General features: G+C 39.8%; 1 protein-coding gene across 2 annotated transcripts in view; it reads right to left on the bottom strand.

Moving 5' to 3' along the window:
• The window catches only part of pappaa (pregnancy-associated plasma protein A, pappalysin 1a), a 90,929-nt gene that overhangs the window by 6,634 nt on the left and 62,269 nt on the right, over positions 1 to 22,026 (bottom strand). The window contains exons 15-21 of one of the 2 annotated variants that reach the window (XM_042396131.1): positions 18,075 to 18,258; positions 17,311 to 17,512; positions 16,900 to 17,128; positions 16,071 to 16,221; positions 15,550 to 15,665; positions 11,576 to 11,647; positions 10,483 to 10,581 (exon numbers count right to left, since the gene is read on the bottom strand). In XM_042396131.1, coding sequence (XP_042252065.1) covers positions 10,483 to 10,581; positions 11,576 to 11,647; positions 15,550 to 15,665; positions 16,071 to 16,221; positions 16,900 to 17,128; positions 17,311 to 17,512; positions 18,075 to 18,258 — 1,053 coding nt within the window. The remainder of the gene's footprint in view (positions 1 to 10,482; positions 10,582 to 11,575; positions 11,648 to 15,549; positions 15,666 to 16,070; positions 16,222 to 16,899; positions 17,129 to 17,310; positions 17,513 to 18,074; positions 18,259 to 22,026) is intronic. The other variant, XM_042396132.1, reaches the window with a different exon arrangement.

Raw genomic sequence — 22,026 nt, 5'->3', positions numbered from 1 at the left:
GTCACTGAGGAGCAGTGACGCAGGCTCCCCTTTGAAATGGGGTATAAAATAAGTTGTTTGTGTCGGGGGGTGTTCCTAATGTGAGGGCCAGGTGGGGAGTGGGCATTGCCCTGACTCCTCTGAGAAAATGAGGCCTACATATGACAACTTTACAAGCCCAGGGCTGGACACACTTCAGAAACAGCTGTCAACCGCGTGACTCACGCGTGCTTCCTCTGTGGCATTTTGAAACCAAGAGCATGGGGCTCCTCGCTCCCACCTGACCCTTTCCTAGTTTAATTACACTATCTCTCAGTTTCACACTTTTACTTTGTCTCCTTTCAGACTCTCTTCCTTAGTTCACTTTATTTTATTACTCCTCTCTCTTGCAGCACACTTCCCCACTACCCCTCCCACTTCCCCTCCACACCTCATCTCCCCTCCAAGGCCACTTCTGTTTATCTCTCTATCTAGAGAATGATGGTGGGTGGCAAATTTGACATGGTTTCCTTTGACCTTGACCTCCAGGGTGGCTGGGCCAGCTGCTACATCTGGCCCTGACTTGAGGTTCTCTCAGGGTGGCTGGGAAATGGGACTGGCTGGCCTTGTGGGCCTGGGGGCCCTCATGCTGCCCCGTGTCCCAGGGCTGGAGGAGGGCTGGGGGAGGACACCCACTAACTGCAACATGAAAGCCCTTCTGAAGAACGCAGACCTTGTCAGAGCCCCATCCTTCCATCTCAGGAACAGGTCAAAATAACACAGAGTTCCTCTCATTTCTGTGTGTGCAGTATGTACATGTCAGCCTGTGCTTAAAAGGAAGAAGGTGTGTAAGGGGCACAAGCTAGGGGAGAAGGGAACTGGCTGACCTTACATTTAGAGATGCAAAACACACTGTTCATTAGTAAGTAACAATGCTTATTAGATTGAATGATAACTAGCAACATTTTTTTCAGTCTTCAAAATATATTAAGAGACATCTAAGGGGATCACAGTACCTCTTTAGCATGTTTTCATATTGATGAATATATACATATCAATGAAAAAAATTAATGATTCTGTGCACACAAGTGATTCTGTGCACACGAGTGATATTAAAAAGACAGTTACATCTGATTGACAAGAGCCGTGACACTGTTTACATAAAAGTTGGTAAACTCTTCAAGTAAAGGCGTGGACTGCCCGTCCACCTCAAGGTGAAAGGAACACAAATAGTAGCCCGTACTCCAACTAATTCATGCTACAGACAGTCTCATGATTCCAAACAGTTTTGTATGACAGAACTGTCACTTGGTCGTGGTAACTGTATAAAAAAAAACTTGAATAGATGTCTAAATGAGAGACAGAAAGAAACTGAGTAAAAAAAAAGTTTTAACAGATGAGGTTAGGAAAGAGAAAGGGCAACTTAAGAGCAAAACAACACATTACTGTGTTTGGCAAAATAAGTGAAAGCACTTGGCATCCGCAAACAGCCAAAGCGATAAAAAAAAAAAAACTGCGGGGAGTGTGTCCCCACTGGTGTGTAACTACCTTTGCTCAGCTGTGTAGAAAAGCCCTGCTCCACCCTTCACATTACCCTTCCTTCCCCTCCCATCTAAATGCATTTTGCCCCACCACCGTCAGCCCCCATTCCACACACACAAAAATACACAGAAAAGTTAGGATCAAAAGGAAGCTATTGCATTCTGCTGTTTGCATTGCAGTGGCTTGACAAAAAAAGAGAAAGTAAGAAGGTAAGAAAGCGACTCTTAATGCCGTGACCAAGAAATCCCCCTGCTGCATGTGCGGGCGCCTGCTCCTATCTGTGCCCCGGCCCCTTCCTTCCCTTTAATTGCCTTGGCAGAGCTTTGGCAACGGGAAAGTCAACTTAGCTGCCCTCAGACGTTTAAAAAATAGGGGGCTGTTGATGGCATGTGCTTTTGGCATCCGGTTATGTGAGTAATTGATATAGAACATGTTAAAGCAGAAAATTAAAGGCTTTCAAATGTTGAGAAATAGGAATTAATATTATTCCCCACTGATAAACATCTATCTATCCGCAGCAGCTGCAAAAGATGAAGTCTGTTAGAAATTGTGGATTTTGTAGGAATGCGTAAAAGGGGACATATCGTGCTTTTTGTGATTTTATGTTATTTATATACTGTTATGATGTCAGATGTCTATGGTAAACATGGTCAACATTCCAAAACTAGAGGTTAGCATACTTAGAAATGCTCCCTGAAAGTCAAAAGCCCTGGCTTCAGCCTGCTCTGCCGCTTCTTTTTTTCGACCTTGTGGACAAGCTGTTGCATATGCCCATAAACAGCCGTCTGTTCCATAGCCTTTGTTAAGGTTTTTCCATGTGTTGTTTGCACTGTCCACTCTCATATTTTTGATCGGATGAATTTGAGAAATTTCGAGTAAAGAACGAGAGACAGAAGTGAAATCTCACCACTACTATTTGTTTACGTAGCTGTCTGAAGCAGCTTCCGGTAGCTAACCAATCAGAAGAGAGTGCGCTCATTGGGAGGGGGGCCTTAAAGAGACAGGAGCTACAACTGCCTGTTTCAGACAGAGGCTGAACTCAGGGCCTGTGTAAAGGGGCAGTATGAGTTTTTCAAACTGTAAATCATGCAAATATATTCCAGTAGATCCCCAGATTAAAATGTAAACATGCATAATATGTCACCTTTAAAATGTAAATCTGGTAACAGCCAAAAACTCAGAGAAGACAAATAAAATTTGCAATGTTATTTTGAAAGGGAGCAAAGGGCTTTTTCTGTTTGAAACCGACAGAGACGGAGAGGTAAGTGGTCAGTGGTGGTTATCACGGACCATCAGCTTAGACACAAACATCAATCATGACACATAGCAAGTCACGTATTGAGCGTACTTGTGCCAGACTGAGAGTTGTAAACAGGGGTGAGGGACTGGGAGGGATCCCAAGACCCCACTGCCAGCGCAGACAGAAAAACATACAGACACATGTAGAAAAAGTTGTTTTAGAGGGGCCAAGCCATATAACTATATAATCGGTGCCCTCTGCATACTGCTTCAAGCATCCAAGAAAGGAATTCCTTCCAACCAAGGGGGGTGCGGGGGGGGGCTCTACAAAAAGGGTCTTGCGCAGGCAACCCTCACAAAGGCATACTCCATACCCCTGCCTCCTCTCCTCCCTGCCTCTCCAAATCCAGCCAACAGCTTGCAACTATTAAGGGGAGATCCTGTGGTGACCTTACGTGCAGCCAGTCCTTGCACCTTCAAAGCTCCTGTGGAATAATACACAGCAAGTCATCCAGAACTCCTTAATACACAAATCTTTACCAAAATACAAGGCGAGAGCTGTGTTTGCTGGGAAGAGGAGAAAAAGTAAATGAGCAGCTGAGTTCCACTGCTTTATAGTGCACAATAATGCTTCTTTTTTGCTTTTTTCTTTTTCACGATGAAACTGAGTTGACAAGGAAAAAGACAAGAGAAGAAGCAAGAAGAATCTGGAAAACTTTAATAATTGATAATAACCTAATTCCTACAAAAGCTTAAGCTACTTTGGAAAGAGTAGAAATTGCTCAATAGTTGTATCTGGAAGAAATTTTATCACATTCCAAAAATTATGATTTTTCATATTAAACTGTTGAATCATTTCATATTTGTGCAGAACGGCGTTTGATGTTGGGAAAAAGTAATAAACAATCATGCAGCTGCTGTGAAGAAGTCAGTGAAGCATCTTCTGTTAAGGAGGGGTGAGCAGATGTTTCAGTGTGCTGTATCTCAGTGGACATAAGACATAATGATGGTATGAACATTTGGTTTAATAAATAAATGAACAAATGAAGCAAGGGAAGATTCATTTAACCTTTGGATGATTTGCTGTGAGACTAAAAGGACAAAAAGATATATGGCTCTAGATGATCAGGGAAAATTAAAGTCTGATGAAAAATTTATTTTTGGTCCTGTTCGTTTCTTTTACCTCATTACTGAAGATCAGAGGGAAAGAGTATTAACATTTTGGCAAAGGGAATAAATAACAGGTGTGTGTCTGTGTGTGTGTGGTTTTATAGAAGGCGTAACATCATTGTTCTCACATGCTGTGTCACAACACACTGGGACCTCTTGCACATAACAATTTGTGTTTGGTGTGTTCATTCATGAGATGTATGGTTGGTTGTGTGTGTGCGTGTGCGTGTGTGTGTCACAGAGAGAGACTGTGAGTGAGAATGAGAATGAGAGTGAGGAATAGAGAATGTGAATGAGTGAGAGTGTGAATGAGTAGAAGAAAAGCTGAATGAGAGAGTGAATGAGTGTATGAGAATGAGAGGGGGAAGACGGACATTAGTCTGTCATTAGCCTGCCTACATCATGGCTAGCCATAATGTCCAAAGTCACTAAAAGTAACAACTGCTGTTCTGAGGGCGTGAAACTGTGTATACATGTGAATATTTGTATAAATACAAATGTGTTTTTCTTTTTTATGAGCTACAACACCACCAAGTGACAGTACAAAAGTACAACTTTTGAAAACTACTCAGTAACAATAACTTTAAGGTACCCTGTGCAGTTGTCTTATTAAATTCTGTTCTGTTTACATTCAGTGTTTCCCACCCAAAGAAGCATGATTTGTATCCTTGAGGTCTAACAAACACGTAGAATGCACACCTTCCTCATAAAATATTTGCAAAGCCAATTTTTTTTTTGAATAATTTGAAACCTTTATTGTTTACATCCATGTTTGTATAATGAGAGCTGTTCTCTATCAATAATATTAATAACAGGTGTTAAAGAATATGGCTGGCAATATTCTACATTTTTTGAATTGTTAAAAAAAGGGGAAAAAAAAGAACACTAAAAGACCAAAACCAAAAATGTGTTTAGGTGTGTCTTTAACTTTATGACTTTTCAACCCTGTCTTAGGCATTCAGCCCAAAGCCCATTTATTCCTACTAAAGATGTAAATCTTTAAAAACAGGTCATAAATATATAGTTTCATTTTCATTCATTTTATTGCTTTTTTTTCTCCATGAGATTTATTGATAATCATAAAAATATATAGAATATCACTAGACTGTTAATTTATATACATATATATACACTACACTACACTGTTTAAATACAGGTGTTTTTCATTGATGTTTGTTTGAAAGAGCAGATCATGCAATAAGAGATGTATGGTTTACAGTACACTCACCCAGAAATACACTTTAGATATCTTTTACTCTACTTCTAAATTAAGTGAGTGTTTTTCATAATCAGACACTAACATTTTTAGGTGTTTGATGGAGTAGCCTATCAAACTATACCAAATAAATAAACTTCATAAATGTATTATTTGACCATTCATTCAATTTCTTTATGTTGATCACTTCTGTTAAAGACATAGTAAGAACACAATATAATATCTTTGTATAAAATAAATGTTAGGACCCGCATTAAATGCAGATCAATCATAGCTGACATCACATGACCCCATTTTGACACAGACAACAAATTCTGTGAAAACAAAATCTGTGTTAAGGAACAGTTAAATAAGTTGGGACAAAGTCTTCACTTGTGGTCTTGACAAAAACAGTGACTTCCCACTAAAGAGGAAAACACTGCCTGCCTTTGTCACCCAGTAAATCTATTATTCACCATCTCAGAGTAGAGGGACTGTCATAAATGAGTTACAGATTCCTTTTGTCATATATTGTGTCATTTTGTTTTGTTTTTAAAGGTTTTTATGCAACTCCGTCCTTGGTTGCCTGCCACGCATGTGTTCAGCTTGGGGAAAATCAGAATCAGGTGCAAAATACCCTGTTTCTGTTTTGACTGAGTTGATCAAATAGGGATGACTATGAGGATAAGTTTTGCCCAAGAGGAATAAACAACTAAATCCAAATGCCTAACCAAGCACAAGTACCAGAACGAAAATAAATATGGAGAAAATTTAAATGTGGATGAAAAAATATCAAAGTAATGCAATAAAAAAACAACATAAAGTTGTCAGGAAAATCGTCTGGCAAATAATTTAAAACCGATATTCAGGTTAATCTGAGTTTCATGGAAATAGGCTATGTTTATATGAGCCAAGGCATTAGGCTACATGTGTACACAAGCAAGCAGCATCAATTAGGCAATGGACTTACAAACTAACAATCAAAAGGGATTATATCAAACATCTTGCTTTTCCTCTGCTCCCATATCAATTTCACAAATCAGTTTCATTCCTTAGTGTTTCCTTTTTGTTTCTCACCCACAATAACCTTCACTGACCCTTGCTCCTGGCAGCTGATAAATCAAATTATCATTGGCTATTTCAGAGCAATTTTTCGTATCTTTCCGAATCGTTTCCAGCGGACCTAGAAGTGGAAAACACCGGCCAGACTGTTTTCTTCAAATAATGCCAGGGCAAAATGCCTTCAAGTAGGATTTGGGCAAGCAGTCTGGAGTTCTTGAGCTTAGGTGATCCACTTACTTTATAATACTGGGGCCACCCACTGAAAATAACATTGTTTCAGTTAGGGATGTCCCGATGAAGATTTTTGGGCCAGATTTGAGTCCTTTAATATTGAGTCAGAGTCTGTAAATACAGTATATTTACTTAAATGTTGATTTAAGTCTGCCTCCATTTAAAAATGTGTTTTTCTTATTTCACTTGGATGTCTGAGCTCCACTGTGCAGAATGATGTACAGTACCAGTCAAATGTTTGGCCACAGTTTCTCATTCAAGTAAATGGGAAGGTGTGTCCAAACTTTTGACTGGTACTGTATGTGCAGAGTTTAACACCAGAGGTTTTCACATTCATCTGCTGAAAGTAGAAAGTTTATCTGTGCTCACCTTAAAGGATAAGGCTAGCAATTTTCTGTATTTTTCTTATTGTTGACAAGTCTCATATGCAGAGCCAAACCGACAATGAATTGATCCTACTTACAAGTATTGTGTGTATATCCAAAACCTGATATGGTATCTTACTCCTCTGTACTGTAGACCTCCGTTGTTGTCCACAAACTATTCAAAACACATCAGTGAGCCAACACTGCTGCACCGGGTGACATGGTCCCTCATTACGAAGAGTTAGAGCACTGTGTTTGGAAACAGCTCCAAAGACTAATAACGGTGATTTTCAGTCTCTGGAGAGTAGTTCCATGTAAGGCAGACACCACTGTGCATGCACAGGAATGCGGTTCCGTTTAGAGTGCTTCACTAGCTTGTTGTGCTACATATCACAACCTCTTGAGTTTGTGCTACACTGTACATTGTTAATTTCTCTAAGAACTTTATTTTTTTTTATTTTTGGGGGGAGTCTTGGACTAATCCCAACCCATTTTTGACCAAAATGTCAAAACCAAGAAATATTTTTACCCAAACATAAGATGTTCAGTTAAACTGACCATGCATCCCTTTGATGTACAACATAAGAACTAACTCAAACAAGACCCGTGGCCTGCTCTCTTCTCACCCAACTCCACCTCTTGTTGCTGAAGTAATTCAATGGTCTATCCTCCCTTTGGGGTCTGTCAGTAAAAGTGAGTTATGCAAGTTTGGCTGAGCCCCTGGACTGGATTGGGGCCAGAAGATGTAGAGATGAGATAGCGTCAATCAACAGCAGCGAAACCACTTCAGGAGTGAGGTCACTTCCCAGCAGGCTGCTCACTAACTTTCCTGCTGCTATTGAACTTAGGATAAAATACCTTACATCTGATACTGAAGTTATGAATAAAGGACAAAAACAAATCATGGACCTCTGAACCTCTTTCCAGTAGGAGGTGGGTAATATATGTTCATGGCCGAGTAGCATGAGTCGTAAATATATGAAAAACTGTTATTTGGCCTCTTAGACCCCATTTCTTCAGAACTTTTTTTTACCTGACATGCAGTAATCTGTGATCATTGCAAAAATCACAGCGATCTTAACCTTGTACAAATCAGCCTGTCATGTTTCACTGTAAATGTTGATTGTTAGAAAATATTACTTCACTCATTATTTTTTATTTTTGTGGTTTTATTACTCATTATTTCTAATAACCACTGGCAGACTCTAGTCAAAACTGCACATGGGATAGACACAAGCAGCTTTATAACAGCAAAGAGACCATTTCACAGAGGGTTGAGAGATCGGGTTGGTAATCAATGAGTATGAAGTTTTGCACAATTTCTCTGCTAGCCCATCAAATCTACAACCAAAGCACCGACAAGCCATTTGAAAAGGCACAATTTGCTGGCAGGCAGTGTTTTCAAACTTTGTTCATCTTGTGGGAATACAGTGCACAAAACACAGACATGGGGTCGTAATACTTCACTTGCTTGAGGCTCCTAGATAGTCCTTTGTGATAATACTTTAGTACAGTGGTGGAAAGTAACTTAGTACAGTAATAAACTCAAGTACTATACTTAAGAACAATTTTGAGATACTTGTACTTCACTTGAGTGTTTCCATTTTATGCAGTTTTATACTTTTACTTCACTAGATTTCAGTAGGAAATATTGCACTTTTTACTGCGCTACATTTCTTTGATAACTTTAGTTGCTAGTTACTTCTAGATCAGATCTAGATTTTACACGTGAAACAGACGTATTTTTCGGATGTTTATATATATTTTTTTTATTTATTATTTTATTTATAATTCATTTCAGTCACTTTGTAGAGGTCTGCTTTCGCTTTGACATTAAAGGGTATTTTCTTTGGTGATCAGTGTCAAAAAAGCCACGTTTTTGATTCAGTTTTGTAAAACAATGAAATTAAAAATCGCAAGGGGCGTTAATACTTTTTACAGGCACTGAATATATATAATAAATATAACACAGCAAGGGGTACAGCTGCAATGATTAGTTGATTAATCCTTTAAAATTAATCTGCAACTATTTTGATATTTGATTAATTGTTATTCATTCATTTTCAAGCAAAAATGCCAAACATTTGATGACATAATGAGCACTTTACTTTTGATACTTTAAGTACATTTTGCAACTAATACTTCTGCATTTTTACTTAAGGCAGATTTTGAAAGCAGGACTTTTACTTGTAATGGAGTATTTTCGGTATTGCTACTTTAACTCAACTGAAAGGTCTCTTCTTCTTCCCCCACTGATTTAGTAAGTCATTTACATACATGCCAGGTCATGGTGTTCCACCACATCTCTTCTACGGTACTAGACATACTCTTGAATGCTTCTTATTGGTATTCAACCCTCAGGAAAACAATGTGGATGTGACCATTTAAAAAAGACGCAACAATACTGATTGAAAAGCTTGTTCCTCTAGCGAAGGCCATGCCTGGGTCATTTCATTGACAACTTGCAGACAAAGGCTTACATATGGAACATATACTGTAATAAATAAGCTGTCTCCGGAAAAACACTGTTGCAGATTATTTCTGTCTTCATGACTGAGGACACAAAAGTACGTAAATAAATTCTGTGAAGTTAGACCGGAAGCAATCATGGCTTCTTTGATTGTACTCTGGAAGATGGTGAGATGTGCCTTGTATGTCCCCAAAGAGGAAATGAAGAGGCTCTCCAGTCAGACACACTGACACAGCCAGTGAGACACATAGACTGCAATATAAATCCAGCCAGACATACAGATGAATATGCCAGGAGTACAAGAAAAGTCCCCTGCCAGATTCACAGAAAGAGGCCAGGCCAGAGAAGCAGATGCTGCAGCACAGAAGCTACAATACACTTCCAATCAAACCCCTTGCCAGCTGGCTAGAACGAGCCAGACAAAGTACCTCCCTGAATTAAGAGAGTTACTACCACAAGGATGACCAAACTTTCTGACATGCACAGCTTAATGCTGAAATGTGACACAGCTAATTGAGCATTGACACACAAAAAAAAAAAAAAAATACATATATATATATATATATATATATATATATATATAGTTTTTAATCTTAAAATGAAATAAACAGTATGGCAAGTTCTTATAGTCAAGAGACTCATTGTATACTCTGTAACAGATAAGTAAGGTTAAAATTACTACCCACCTTTTGGGTATTGGATAAATTCACATGAGTAAAGGCACAAAAATACAAATATAGATGTTGTTTTACACATAAGGAAACTGAATACCACAGAAAAAAACAAAGACCATTGATGAAGTCTGAAAACTCCCACTCTCTTGGATGTGGAATCAGTAATCTGTCTACCAGTAATCTAAGGTTGGACACAAGGCAAAGGAGGGAAAAATCTCTTTAAAGATCGTCCAAGAGTTGAAATACAGCAGTCTTCAACAGTGTATTTATTTGTTGTCTCCATTATACTTTCCCAGTATGGGTAGAGATTATAATTTATAAATTTAAAGGCTTGATAAAGGCGACATGTAACCTCAAATGGATGCGAAACAGTGAGAAAGTAAATAAATCCAAGTGGGTTAGGCACAAAAGGGAAAACACTCACATGTGGGAGGTGGGATTTATTCCTAAGCTATGTGTGACTCCAGAGTTGGGGAGCAAACACTGACTGTTGATCAGTGTGACCAGGACCAAATCCATCATCATCTCTTTGTCTGAAGGGTGATGTTTATTCTGAGGTACAAGCATGCCACTAACCTTCTTGGTCTTGACAGTGGATTGGCAGCAGTCTCCTCCATCATAGTTACAGAAGGCTCTGTTATTTACCGAATCACAGTAGTTGTCTGACATGAATGGCTATACCAGAGAGAGAGAGCATGTCAATTAGAAAAAAAACACACAGAATGGAAATTGCCATATACAAAACCGCTATTAATCATCTTTATCTTCAGACTAATTGATAAAGGTAAATAACTGAAGAAGTCTTGTGATCTGGTGGTAGTTTTTTCTTGTGCATTCCACGGCCTTTTAGAAGTCTCTGGATAAATTTGCTGATGAATCTGATACATTAAATTTCCCTCATCTTTCAATGTGACTTTTTAAGCCCTTAGTGGGCCAGACCCGTAAATCAAACTGAGGACACCATAAACTATTCACTGCACAAAACACTCCAATAAGGTGATTTATAGGGTTGGCCCCACCCTCTCCACTTGGGTTACCAATCAGGTTATCCAACTGGCCTAAACTGAGCAAATGACATCATCCTTCCATGCAGTGGAGTGGAATTCCTTCACATGTGAATGCAACATTTTTAGAGGAAAGACGGTTTTAGCCCATGAGCACATGACCTCAAGCCGACCTGGAAGTATGCTAAGACTTGTAAATTCAAACATTCTGACAAGAGGTTTAGCCTTCACCTACAGGTTAATCTAAGTGTTTTACTTGTTCAATATCTGCCAGTATGTTGTCTGTTTAAACTCTAAAGTAAAAATAAAATGAAATAACTAAAAATAAAGTTTCATGAAACTACATTTGGAGGTTATTAAGCGAGTAATTTGTTTAAAGCTAAATTGTTTTGTGTGTGTGTGTGTGTGTGTGTGTGTGTGTGTGTGTGTGTGTGTGTGTGTGTGTGTGTGTGTGTGTTATTTTACTTGCATTTGTGCATCTTATATTGTATCTGGCAAATCTCTCAGCACACCACTTGGTTAAAGTAACCTTACTGTACACGTACTTCATATATCTAAGATCAATGAACATGGAAGGATTAAAGTGCTAAAGTCTCATGTGATAGATGAGACTATTACCCTACATATCAAGAAAAAAAAAAAAAAGATTGGAGACAAGCCCTTACCTCGCATCCTTTGATGCAGTGGAGCAATTCTGGGTGTGGATACCACTTCAGTCCCATTGTACAGACTATACTCTGTAAGATAAAAAAAAAATTGAAGCAAGGTTGAATCAATGAATAAATACCGGTGCTTTCAAACAGTGGACACATAGTTTGGTCTGTACATTTTATTTCCTTATCATACGTGCAGCATTTGAACAGCTTTGCAAAGACTTTGTTCTTTTTAACTGCACTTCAGTCCACATAACACTAACTCAAACTAAGGTCACTGGGCACCTTCAAGGTACGCGCACACACACACACACACACACACACACACATGAACGCACGCACACACACACACAAACGCACCTACATACTTTCATTGTGAAGCCTTCTTTGATTTACACTGACCTTTTTTCACCTTAGAACAAAGCTGAAAAAATTGATTTCGACAAGATATAACTTGATAAAAAAAGGGTGTTTTTCATTACTAAGTCATGGCCCCTGGAGAGCAAAGAGCTGAGAGCAAGAGAGAGAGATAAGAGGTATAGAGCAGAAATGTTCTCAAATATCTTTGCAGAATGTGTGGAATCCCATCCTGTTCTCCCACTGTGCTCTTCCATGAAATGCAACAGAAAACATTTATGCTCAGGGGAGGTGGGCAGCGGCGTGCATAGAATGTGTACCTGCGTGCACTAATGTGTTCATGTACTGTGTAGGAACATGTCAATGCGTATGTTCACATGACTCTGGTATGTAAGCATGTCTCCATATAGCGTGTGTGTGGCAGTTGTGTACGAGTCTACTTGAGCCAGCAGTCGGAGAAGGGTTTTGTTTAAAGCATAATTGTGTTGTCACCAGACTTGGATAGTAGTGTGCATGATCAAAAGTGCCATCCACAGCAAAGGACTGGCTGACCTCAGATAGTCCATTTCTCAGACCCCCTGTGTCCCAATATCTCACAAAGTTGACGTGCTTTTCTTTTGTTGCTGCAAACTAAGGTATTTTTCATTTCAGCGCTGTCAGCAAATCAATGCAAAAAAGAAAGATGGGAGGTTGAAGGTGGAGAGAAAGAACAACATAGCATCTGAGGACAACTGAGAGCTGCGGGAGTAACAGTTGTACTACTGCTATGTAGTGCTGCATAGCAGAATGCAGGGACGTCTGTGGTGTACTGTGTTCAGTGGTGAGGGATATGATGGTATGTCCCTATATAGTGGAAGATGGAGCACATTATTTTGTCTTAGAACCGAAACTTTTTGCAACTACTGTACTTTTATTCTCTCTTTCTTGTGCTCGCTATGATGATGTCATCCAGAAACTCCTTCTCTTCCCCTCTCTCTCATTTTCTCTCTCTCTCACTCTTTTTTTTTCCTCTCTCAGTAAGGCCGTAAATCATGATAATCCATGATCGTGGCCTGGCCTCACCCCTCACTACGTATGGGATCCTCACCCTCTGAAGCCTCCCCGGGGCGCTGATACCACATAAAAATAGATCCCTATCTCAGCGCCACCACAGACGAGGTCATGTCATATAGAAAATGACTAATTCCACAGCAAGCCCGACAGGGTAATTTTGCTGGTAAAGGGGGAGGAGGGTGCTGGGGGCGCAGGATCGTTAGAGATAGAGGGACAGGAAAAAGAAGAGGAGGAGGTGGAGGTAGAAAAAGCAGGAGAGAATTCTAAGTGGGTCATACTAAGAACCGAAATACAACTGGTTTAAAGGCAATAAATCATCATCACTTATTAAGGTGGGCAACATTCACCTCCAACTCAGCAAAGTAGAACTAGAAAGTGCATTTTGGGGACATGGATTCTTTTTTGGATACTGTATGAAGAATCCCATCCAAGAGGGGAGTTCAGAAGTACTGTATGTTATGATGTCTACTCCTACCTACTAAACTCCTACTGTTAATATAACTAGCCATTGTCATGATTGATTTCTTTCTCTACCACAGCAATCTCCTCCTGTTCCTGTTTCTTAATACCATTTCGTAACAGTCCTGTGCATTTTCTCCTGCCCTGTGCATTTTTTGTATCTTATACTGTATCTCAACGATATGCATCTGTTCTGCTTAGTCCTTGGGAATTTATTGCATCTTCTGTTGCATCGATATTGCTGTTGTTGGAATTAATTGGGGAGCACTCTCAAGGTGGACCATAAGGATAATCTAGCCTTATATTATTGGCGATCTTTATGATTTCTGTCTGCTCAACATTAGTATGTTTGTAATCATTTCGATTACACCATTCAAAAAAAGGTGGAGCTTATGTGTGTGTGTGTCTGACTGTCCTTGCATTACCTGCGTATATCAACACACATAGCTATTTGGAGTCTATCAGTTGGCAGGTGGTGGCACAGGAAAAACATGAGACATGCAACAGTGCATACTACCTGCAAAAACTGTACCTTCTCCAACCTCCTAACCCTGGTGCACTCACCCCCTCTGAAACCCTCACCCCATCACCTTCTCCTCTCTGACTTCTCTTATGCTTTCCACTGCCCCCAACAGCATAGCCTCAAGTCTAAAATTACCACTGAGCACAAATCATATCAATTACACAAATCCATGAAAAACAGATCATTTCATGTCCACGTGGCCTGAACCATCCCCCTCCATACAGTCACCATAAAAAGCTGCTGACTCAGCGTGACTCTAAAACAAAACAAAAGGAGTTGTAGGGAAAAAAATATAGTGAGAAACACAATGTGTTCCTTAACTCGACCGTGGCTTCTCTTTTCTTTTTCTCTAGTTATAAAACTTGATGCTATTTGGTAATATTCTCGTCTGACTCTACAGCTAAAAGGGCATTCAGCTGAAAAAAACACTTAAAACAAATTGAACATCATTGACATTAAAGGTGCAATATATGACACTCAGCCCCACTAGATGTCAGCAAACAACTATTTGCTATGTAAAGCTATAGTGAAGTAATGGCGTCCTGAGCAGAGAATGAAGTCACACTCCCTCTGTGTGTGCTGTTATCCAAGCTTCTCAGTTCTTTGTTTTAGAAGCCGGTTTGGCCATGCTTGCATGTTAGTGCATGTGAGTCCCTCCTTGTCCACTCCGCATCCGTCTTCAATTAGTGGCCGGGTTGCAAATTATATTATAGCTAAACAGTACATTAGGCAAGAAATAGGCAATGCAGTAACAGAATCTTGATCCATTTTTGATCTGCACTGCGTAGTTTGACAGTTAGATCCGAGTTTTGTGAGCCGTGTGCTCAGATGCTGCTTTCTTTTTTTTTCCAACTTGCTGGTGCTCTAGTGCGACATCTAATGGGGCTGAATGTTGTATATTGCAGTATATCAGTATATTACAGTAAAATAAGAAGACTAGGTATACACACACACACACACACACACACACACACACTCACATATATATATATATACATCATATCCCTACCCCCATCTCTTGACCCCACCCACAAGCTTCATAAAAATCCCAAATGAAACCATGGCTGTGTGAGTGGCACCCCCACAGGGACAAGATGTACAGGACTGTGTTTAATGACCTCTCCCAGCATAGCCTCTAACCTCTATGTTTTTCTGTCTGCCACTTAAACTAACAAAGAACTACCGGAGCATTGTATTTTTTCTTCATCATGTTATTTCTGGTAGCATAACAAATACAAGGGAAACTGAATGTTAAAAGTGGCATGATAACTTATTTGAGTGAGTGAAGGGACGACATTTAAATCTAAAGAAGGAAATGTCATATTAAAGGCGGGTATGCAAGAGGGCAGAGGCATGTTTTTGAACTTCCAATCAAAAATGGATCAAAAATGTCTGAACGGTTGCCGTGCTTCTAAGATAAATATTTGCTTGGCATTGGGCACAAAAGACAGGCACAAGCTGGCATTTTGCATTGTGGGTGATAGAGCCAGGATGTAGATACTAAACGTGAAATTCCTTACAGAAGAGTTGTGGATCGCAGAACTTTGCGAAGTGCGTCTGTCAGAACTGTGAGGCGGACACAAACGCAACTCACCTTGACTTTGTGCGGGTTCCTCCAGTGCTCCTTAAGTACATTTTCTACTGTCATGTTGCTAGGGAGGATCACCACTTCGTTGTTACTCTCTCTGCACGTCAGCTCACACTCCTCACCTGCGTGTGTGTGTGTATGTGTGTGAGCAAGAGAGAGAGCGAAAACTGAAACCAATAAAATTATGCACAAACTACACCTAGATCAAAGACCTTTGAAATCAATGCACATCTTTTGGCACTGTTTAGTTGTACTCCTCCCTTCCCTCCCATCACTTTCAAATGATTGTGATATTGTGTGATATTCAAAGTGCTAGGTCACATAACTGTGGTTTAGACATTTTGTTGACTCTCATTAGGAACCAATTAAAATGATTGTAAGCAGTACAAACTGAAAAGGAATGAGTAATGCGAACAATCAGGAATAATAGCATAGTTAACAAAAGCAGTGATTAATAGGAACAATAAAACATGACATCAGCAGCAAGAAAACGGAATTTATGTAACAGTAAATTTGTGTATACAGACCTATGCCGTGTCCTCGCTTGCATGAGTACTGTAGGCTATAATGGAGGTTTTGAGGTAAAGAACACTGGCCTTTGCTGTGTGGGCATAAGCGGAATGACCCTGTCCAGTTTCCATCCTTCCTACAGCGGATCACATTGGACCCTGCAGTGCCCTGAAAATAACACATATATTGACACATAAACAATTATACACACACACACTGACACACAAACATTGCTAGACCAAGGACATTGAGATGGCATCCCGTTGCAAAGGGGGAAATACAATCCAATTTTTATCAGGCATCCAACCCACAACGCCTGAGAGGCAGAACAGATTAAAAGGTGTATACATTTCAGAAGTCTGTGGCGGCAGGACTATTCTGGAAATCAATAGCAATCTAATTAGCATGGCGTCAAATTGAGTAGGGCTAAGGGAGACAGGGAGAGAAACAGGCATCGAGAGACAAGCATTCAGACAGTGAGGGCAGTATAAGAAGTATCTGATAAAACATAGTGAGGATAGTGAGTGTTTTGGGGGAAATTTGTTTTTTCACTCATTAATTCAGCATCTTATCATCAGCTATCATATGTATATATACCTATATGATATTAGACAAGAGTCTAGGGTTTAGGTGCTAAATATCCAACAAATACAGATTGTTTTTGATAAATTATAATTATTTTCATTATATTATTCTCTACTTATGTGCTATCAACACATGTAGAGCCTAGTAAGGATGTGTAGAAGAGAGAAAAAGAGAGAATGTCTACTTTTTATACACGTGACAAAAAGGAGACAAACACATAGGTAAAACAAGGATAGAAAGAGAGGAAAGAGATGGACAGACCTGCTTGCATGGAGCGTGCAGCAGCCTCACCGTATGGGCAGAGCCTCCTGTGGCGGCGGTATTACCGGCAGGATCAGAGCAGTTGAGTTTGCAGACACTGTCAAAGCGGAAGCCATCGCTACAGTGATAGGAGTCATGGAAGATGGGAGGCGGGGGATCACAAGTCACTGGCTCGCATGCCCCCTCTAACCAGCTGCCATCCTCCGTGCACTGGCGCTTAAATGCACGCCTGAAGAGACAGCAGAAGATTAATGTTTATACTTGTGGATTTTGTGAAACTTTGGTGAGGTTTGGTGGATGTTTTTAATATAATTATCATTAAACTTTCAAATGGAAACCTTTTCTGATGAAGTCTGAAAGACTGTAAGAACCAAATAAATCAACCACAGCTGTTTCTATTTCTTTCTTTACCTCTTAGGTTTGTTGGTGACATGGTAGCCTGGTTTGCACTTGTACTTGCAGAGCGTGCCCACTTTGAGGCCTGTCTCATTGCAGCGCTTCGTCTGAAGCACAGCATTGGGTACAGGAGGAGGTGCTGGGCAGCGAAGCTCACAAAGAGCCTCGGGGAAGGACCACAGACCGTCTTCTAGGCAGGTAAGAGTGTTGTTTGTACCTGGATAGATGAAAATATTCAGTGCTGGTCAGTGAATTTCAAAAAAGGAAATCAAAAGAAGACAAAAAAAATCTAGAAAAATGATGAAAATGTGCTGATTAAGGGACAGAATATGAAATGTACAGTAGTTAAATGGTCAATGAAAAAGAGTTTGAGGACAATTAAGTGGCTGAAAGCAAAATGAATGAAAAAAATCGGACTTTAAATTATTCCAATCTGTATGTTATGAGGTTTTTTAATGTGAAATCTTTGGTAAAATTGTTTCAAAAGTTGAAAAATAATACACATGCATCAAAGACCATTTATTCCTGAAAAATATACAGTACAATTAATAAGGATCTTAAACTGCATTAAATTTAATGCAAAAAAAGAGAACAACAACACAGAATTTAACTATTAAATGTATATACAGTGAATCTGCCTCTGCAGGTGACATTAGAATCAGTTTTGTCTAATCTCATGGAAACTATAGTTCTTAGAAAACCTGACTAAAGATCTTTCAGGGCCGGCTAAAAATGCTTATGTGTGCACACATGTTTTCATGGTCCCCTATGCATCTCACCTACGAGCTGGGCAGGTTCTCGACACTGGAAAGTGCTCTTCTTGCCGTAGGTAGTGCCCTCGGGGAAGTTGAAATGGGCGGGGTGAACATGGTATTTGTCTGGCAGACCACAGTCTACAGGCTCACATGACACCTGTTTGTTCCACTTCCCATTTGCACACGTTATAGTCACTGAAGAGTCCGACTGGAAAACAAGACAAGATATGAAGTGAGTGTCAGATAGACATAGATAGATGGATCACAGACCTATTCAGAAGTAGACTATATGCATAATTCACACAAGCATTCAATTGCGCATTGACATGACAGATTGATGTCCCACACATATCCTATAAATGTTTACCTCACAAAAATGACTACAGCAATTCAGCACTCACTCCAACAAGTCTCTCATCAGTGTGTAACCTAACAAAGCTCAATCAGGCTTACCTTACTGTATGTCAGTAAGCTTCACAGGCCACTCAGCAGCTCAAGTAACTGCTGATAGCATTTGTAAGGTCAAGTCATGCCACTCAGACAACTGATATCCAACAACTGCACAATCAGCCCTAACACAAAACAGATTGACTTTGGCTGAAATGTGACAACTTCTAAGAAACAAACACACATAGAGGGAATCTTCCACAACTAGAACACTATCCTCTTGTGAATTTATCATCTTTCTTACTGTAGTTCCTGTGTAGTCATTATAATAAGTGAGGGGTTACACTCAGTGAAATTTATAATCAGACAATCAATCAATTTTGTTAGTTGAGAAACAAAGAAAACGGAAGGACAAGTCGATATGTGGCTGTTGCACAAACAGTAAAATAACGCACACCAGCTTTGCAGACAAATGTGTGCCATGTGTGAGTAGTTTTTGTTCTTGTTGTCTTGTCTCGTTAGCTAATGTCATTAGCTAAGCCGCATGGCTTGGTGATTGATGGCAGTCGAATATGCAGATGTCTGTCAAGAGAAAAACAAAACTATTTTTCCAGTGCTTATTCATATATAGTATTCTCAAAATCAAGGCAAGACTGTCTCACATTTTCAAGCCTACAAAATGTATCCTGTGTGATTGGGCCCTTACATGTTGTTGGAATGTGGAAGGAAACTGGAGAACCCAGAGGAAATCCACACATGGGGAGAACATGCAAAATCCACAAGAAACTGACTCAGGACATGAGTCAAACTCAGTGCCTTCTTACTCAGGGACAACAGTGGTAAGTCCACTCTACTATGCCAAACAAAGACGACGGAATGCTCAAAACTACAGCGTGATATACACAGTGTAATAGTCCCATTATGGACGTATCATAGAGTCTAGCCCTTGATTAGAAACAGCAGCCTCAGGTTACTGCTGGGGGAGCTATGACCTAGCAAGGTCTGATTGACACTTGCAAAGCCCACATGTCCTGCATTAATTGTGTGTAAGTGTGTGTGTGTATGAACTCAGTGTTTATACACCCTGTACACATACAGTGCGTGTTCCTAATCAAGAGTGATAAGAAAAACATAACATTAAGGACACAACATTTGCTGGTATGTGAGTTCCTGGAAACATAAAAGGCAACCAAAATGTTTCCAAAATTTTCTAAATGACATTCTCTTGTTCCTAATTTTTTAAGGGCTTGCCAGAAAATTTTCCTGATCTTAGGTCTATTTCCTATTACAAATAGCTCTGATTCCTGTAAATTATTTGGCTTGGTATGATATTTGCAGAGATGAGACCAAAATGGGGAGCCACTGCATCATCCAAACCTCAACTGTTTTCATCCTCTTCCATTAAATAGCACCATGTAACACAACAGGAATGCTTAAATCGATAGCAGTGCCAAGAAATCTCACAACAAAGCTGTGAGAGCTCAATCATTTTGACTTTTCCTCCTCAGAACAAAAAAAGGGGAAACCTGTGTTTTTACCATGAATTACATCTTATCCCCCTTTTGCCTCACTTTAATTACACACATCTTTCTAAAGAGTGGCCAAACTTTAAGGCCACACAAGCTGGACTCAGTTAGCATTACGTATCTGTTGCTTCATAACCCCCTCTCTCTCTTCCCATGTAGTTCTATCTTTCATCTTGATCCCATTATATGATACTGCATAACAGTATCAGGTTCCCTCAAAATAAATAAGCTCCTTTCATATTTGGATATCCAACAAAGTAACATATGCATCGCATGTGAGTGCCTGCTGAAAAATATCTCAGTGTGGAGTTGAATGAGTCAATAATGAGGGGAGGTTGTGAACTAAGCCTGCATGGAAGAAATGTGGAAGGATCTATTTAGTGTTAATGTGCTGACTGTAAATATGTGTGTGTGCAAATGGAATGTTAAGTAAGTTTGTGAAATTGTGTATGAGTGTGTTAAGTTACAAGATTTGCCCATCCTAAAAACATGTGTGTGTAAAACTGTGGTCAAGTGTACAAACACAGATGCACACAAACACATTTACATTTAAGTACATCTGCCATGAGCTGTTTTCGCATTTAATCACACATGTATCCCCAAGTCTTTAAGTATATACTGTGTAAGGTTGTGTGCCTGTGTGTATGTGTGTAAATGTGTGGGAATTTTCCTTCCTTTAAAAAATTTACAGCTGACTATTTGTCTTCCAGTAGCGATTTTAACAACCTTTGGCTACTCTGCCTAATTCAAGCCAGGCAGACTAACAGACAAATGAACCGACAGAATGACAGCCTCTTCCTTCAAACTAGGGGTTTGACTTACCTTGGACGGCACACAAACATATAAGCACATGCAAACTGTATAGTAAAAGCACACAGTTGTACATTGATAGGTAAAATTATTACTGTATTGCTCAGTGTTGGAATAAAGTATGATTTATTATTGTCTAGTCCTCATGGAAAAGCCTTTAAGAAACTGTTTTGGAGAACAGAAATCTGCTTTACTTAGAACCAGAGGGGTTTTATTAGCCTGGAATATGCACACGTTCTGGAAGAAAAACTTAACAGTTACACAAACGACTCTGGAGAAGAATGTGTTCAACATGCGGCTGGGTGTTACTGAGAATCTAACAGTACTTAGAAGTAGTCATGCTTTTAAGTACATAAAATTCTGGGAGAGTTATTTTTATTTAAATGATAATCACATCAGCCTGGACACTGTGGATTTCAAACCAACTTGTGTTACAAACCATCATCAGATAACTTTTCTTTTGAGTGGAAGAATTAAGATTTTTGCATGAATGAAAATGGACAATTTTTCAGAGAGAAACTCTTTTCCCACAACTACAATTGAACAATTTATGGGCTCTATAGGTTTGACCATTCTTTACTGCCGAGCAGCACAGTAAAATCTGTATTCACATGCTTGTTCAGTCAGTAAGCGCTTCACTAATCACTTGGTATCAGCCATACAACTTTCACATCCAAACTCAGCATCTACAAAGTCAGCCACTTGAGGAGCAACATGGTGATAATGTTTAAGGGCTAGGCCTATGCTTTAAGAACTAGAATTATAATGCACTGCCATCACTCTTGTTCACACAGGTTTTGTTTATAGGCTTACAAGGGAGAAGCCCTGTGCAGATATCCTCTGATGTGGCAGAATAGAACTCAGACACGCAGAAGCAGGATGCCCTTCCATGACCCCTCTGCGCAGTTGGTGGGAAGGTAAAAAGCCATATTCAAACATGGCCGGATTTACGTAGTGCGAAAGCAAGAAAACAACACTCCCCCACATACCTGTAGGGGGGCTGTTGGCCTGCTGCACATAAACTATAACGAAGGCTGCCAGTAGATCCTCAGTTTACACCAATGGCCTAAGGGGACACCTCAGTATTACCATTACCATTTAGAAGGAACAGATTCATAGAATGGCTGGTAGCTGCCACAGTTAACCAAGTAAAATCTAAGGCCAGGTGCCTAAACCATTGCTGTACCTGCCTTACAGTGTATGCAAAACGCATACCATATCATTCAGAGGGCACATGATGGCGGGTGCTGTCA

Source organism: Thunnus maccoyii, chromosome 19, assembly GCF_910596095.1.
Source record: "Thunnus maccoyii chromosome 19, fThuMac1.1, whole genome shotgun sequence".
Classification (NCBI taxonomy): Eukaryota; Metazoa; Chordata; class Actinopteri; order Scombriformes; family Scombridae; genus Thunnus; species Thunnus maccoyii.
Note: the sequence above shows the minus strand (reverse complement) of the source record. Positions and strands in the feature narration are given on the sequence as shown.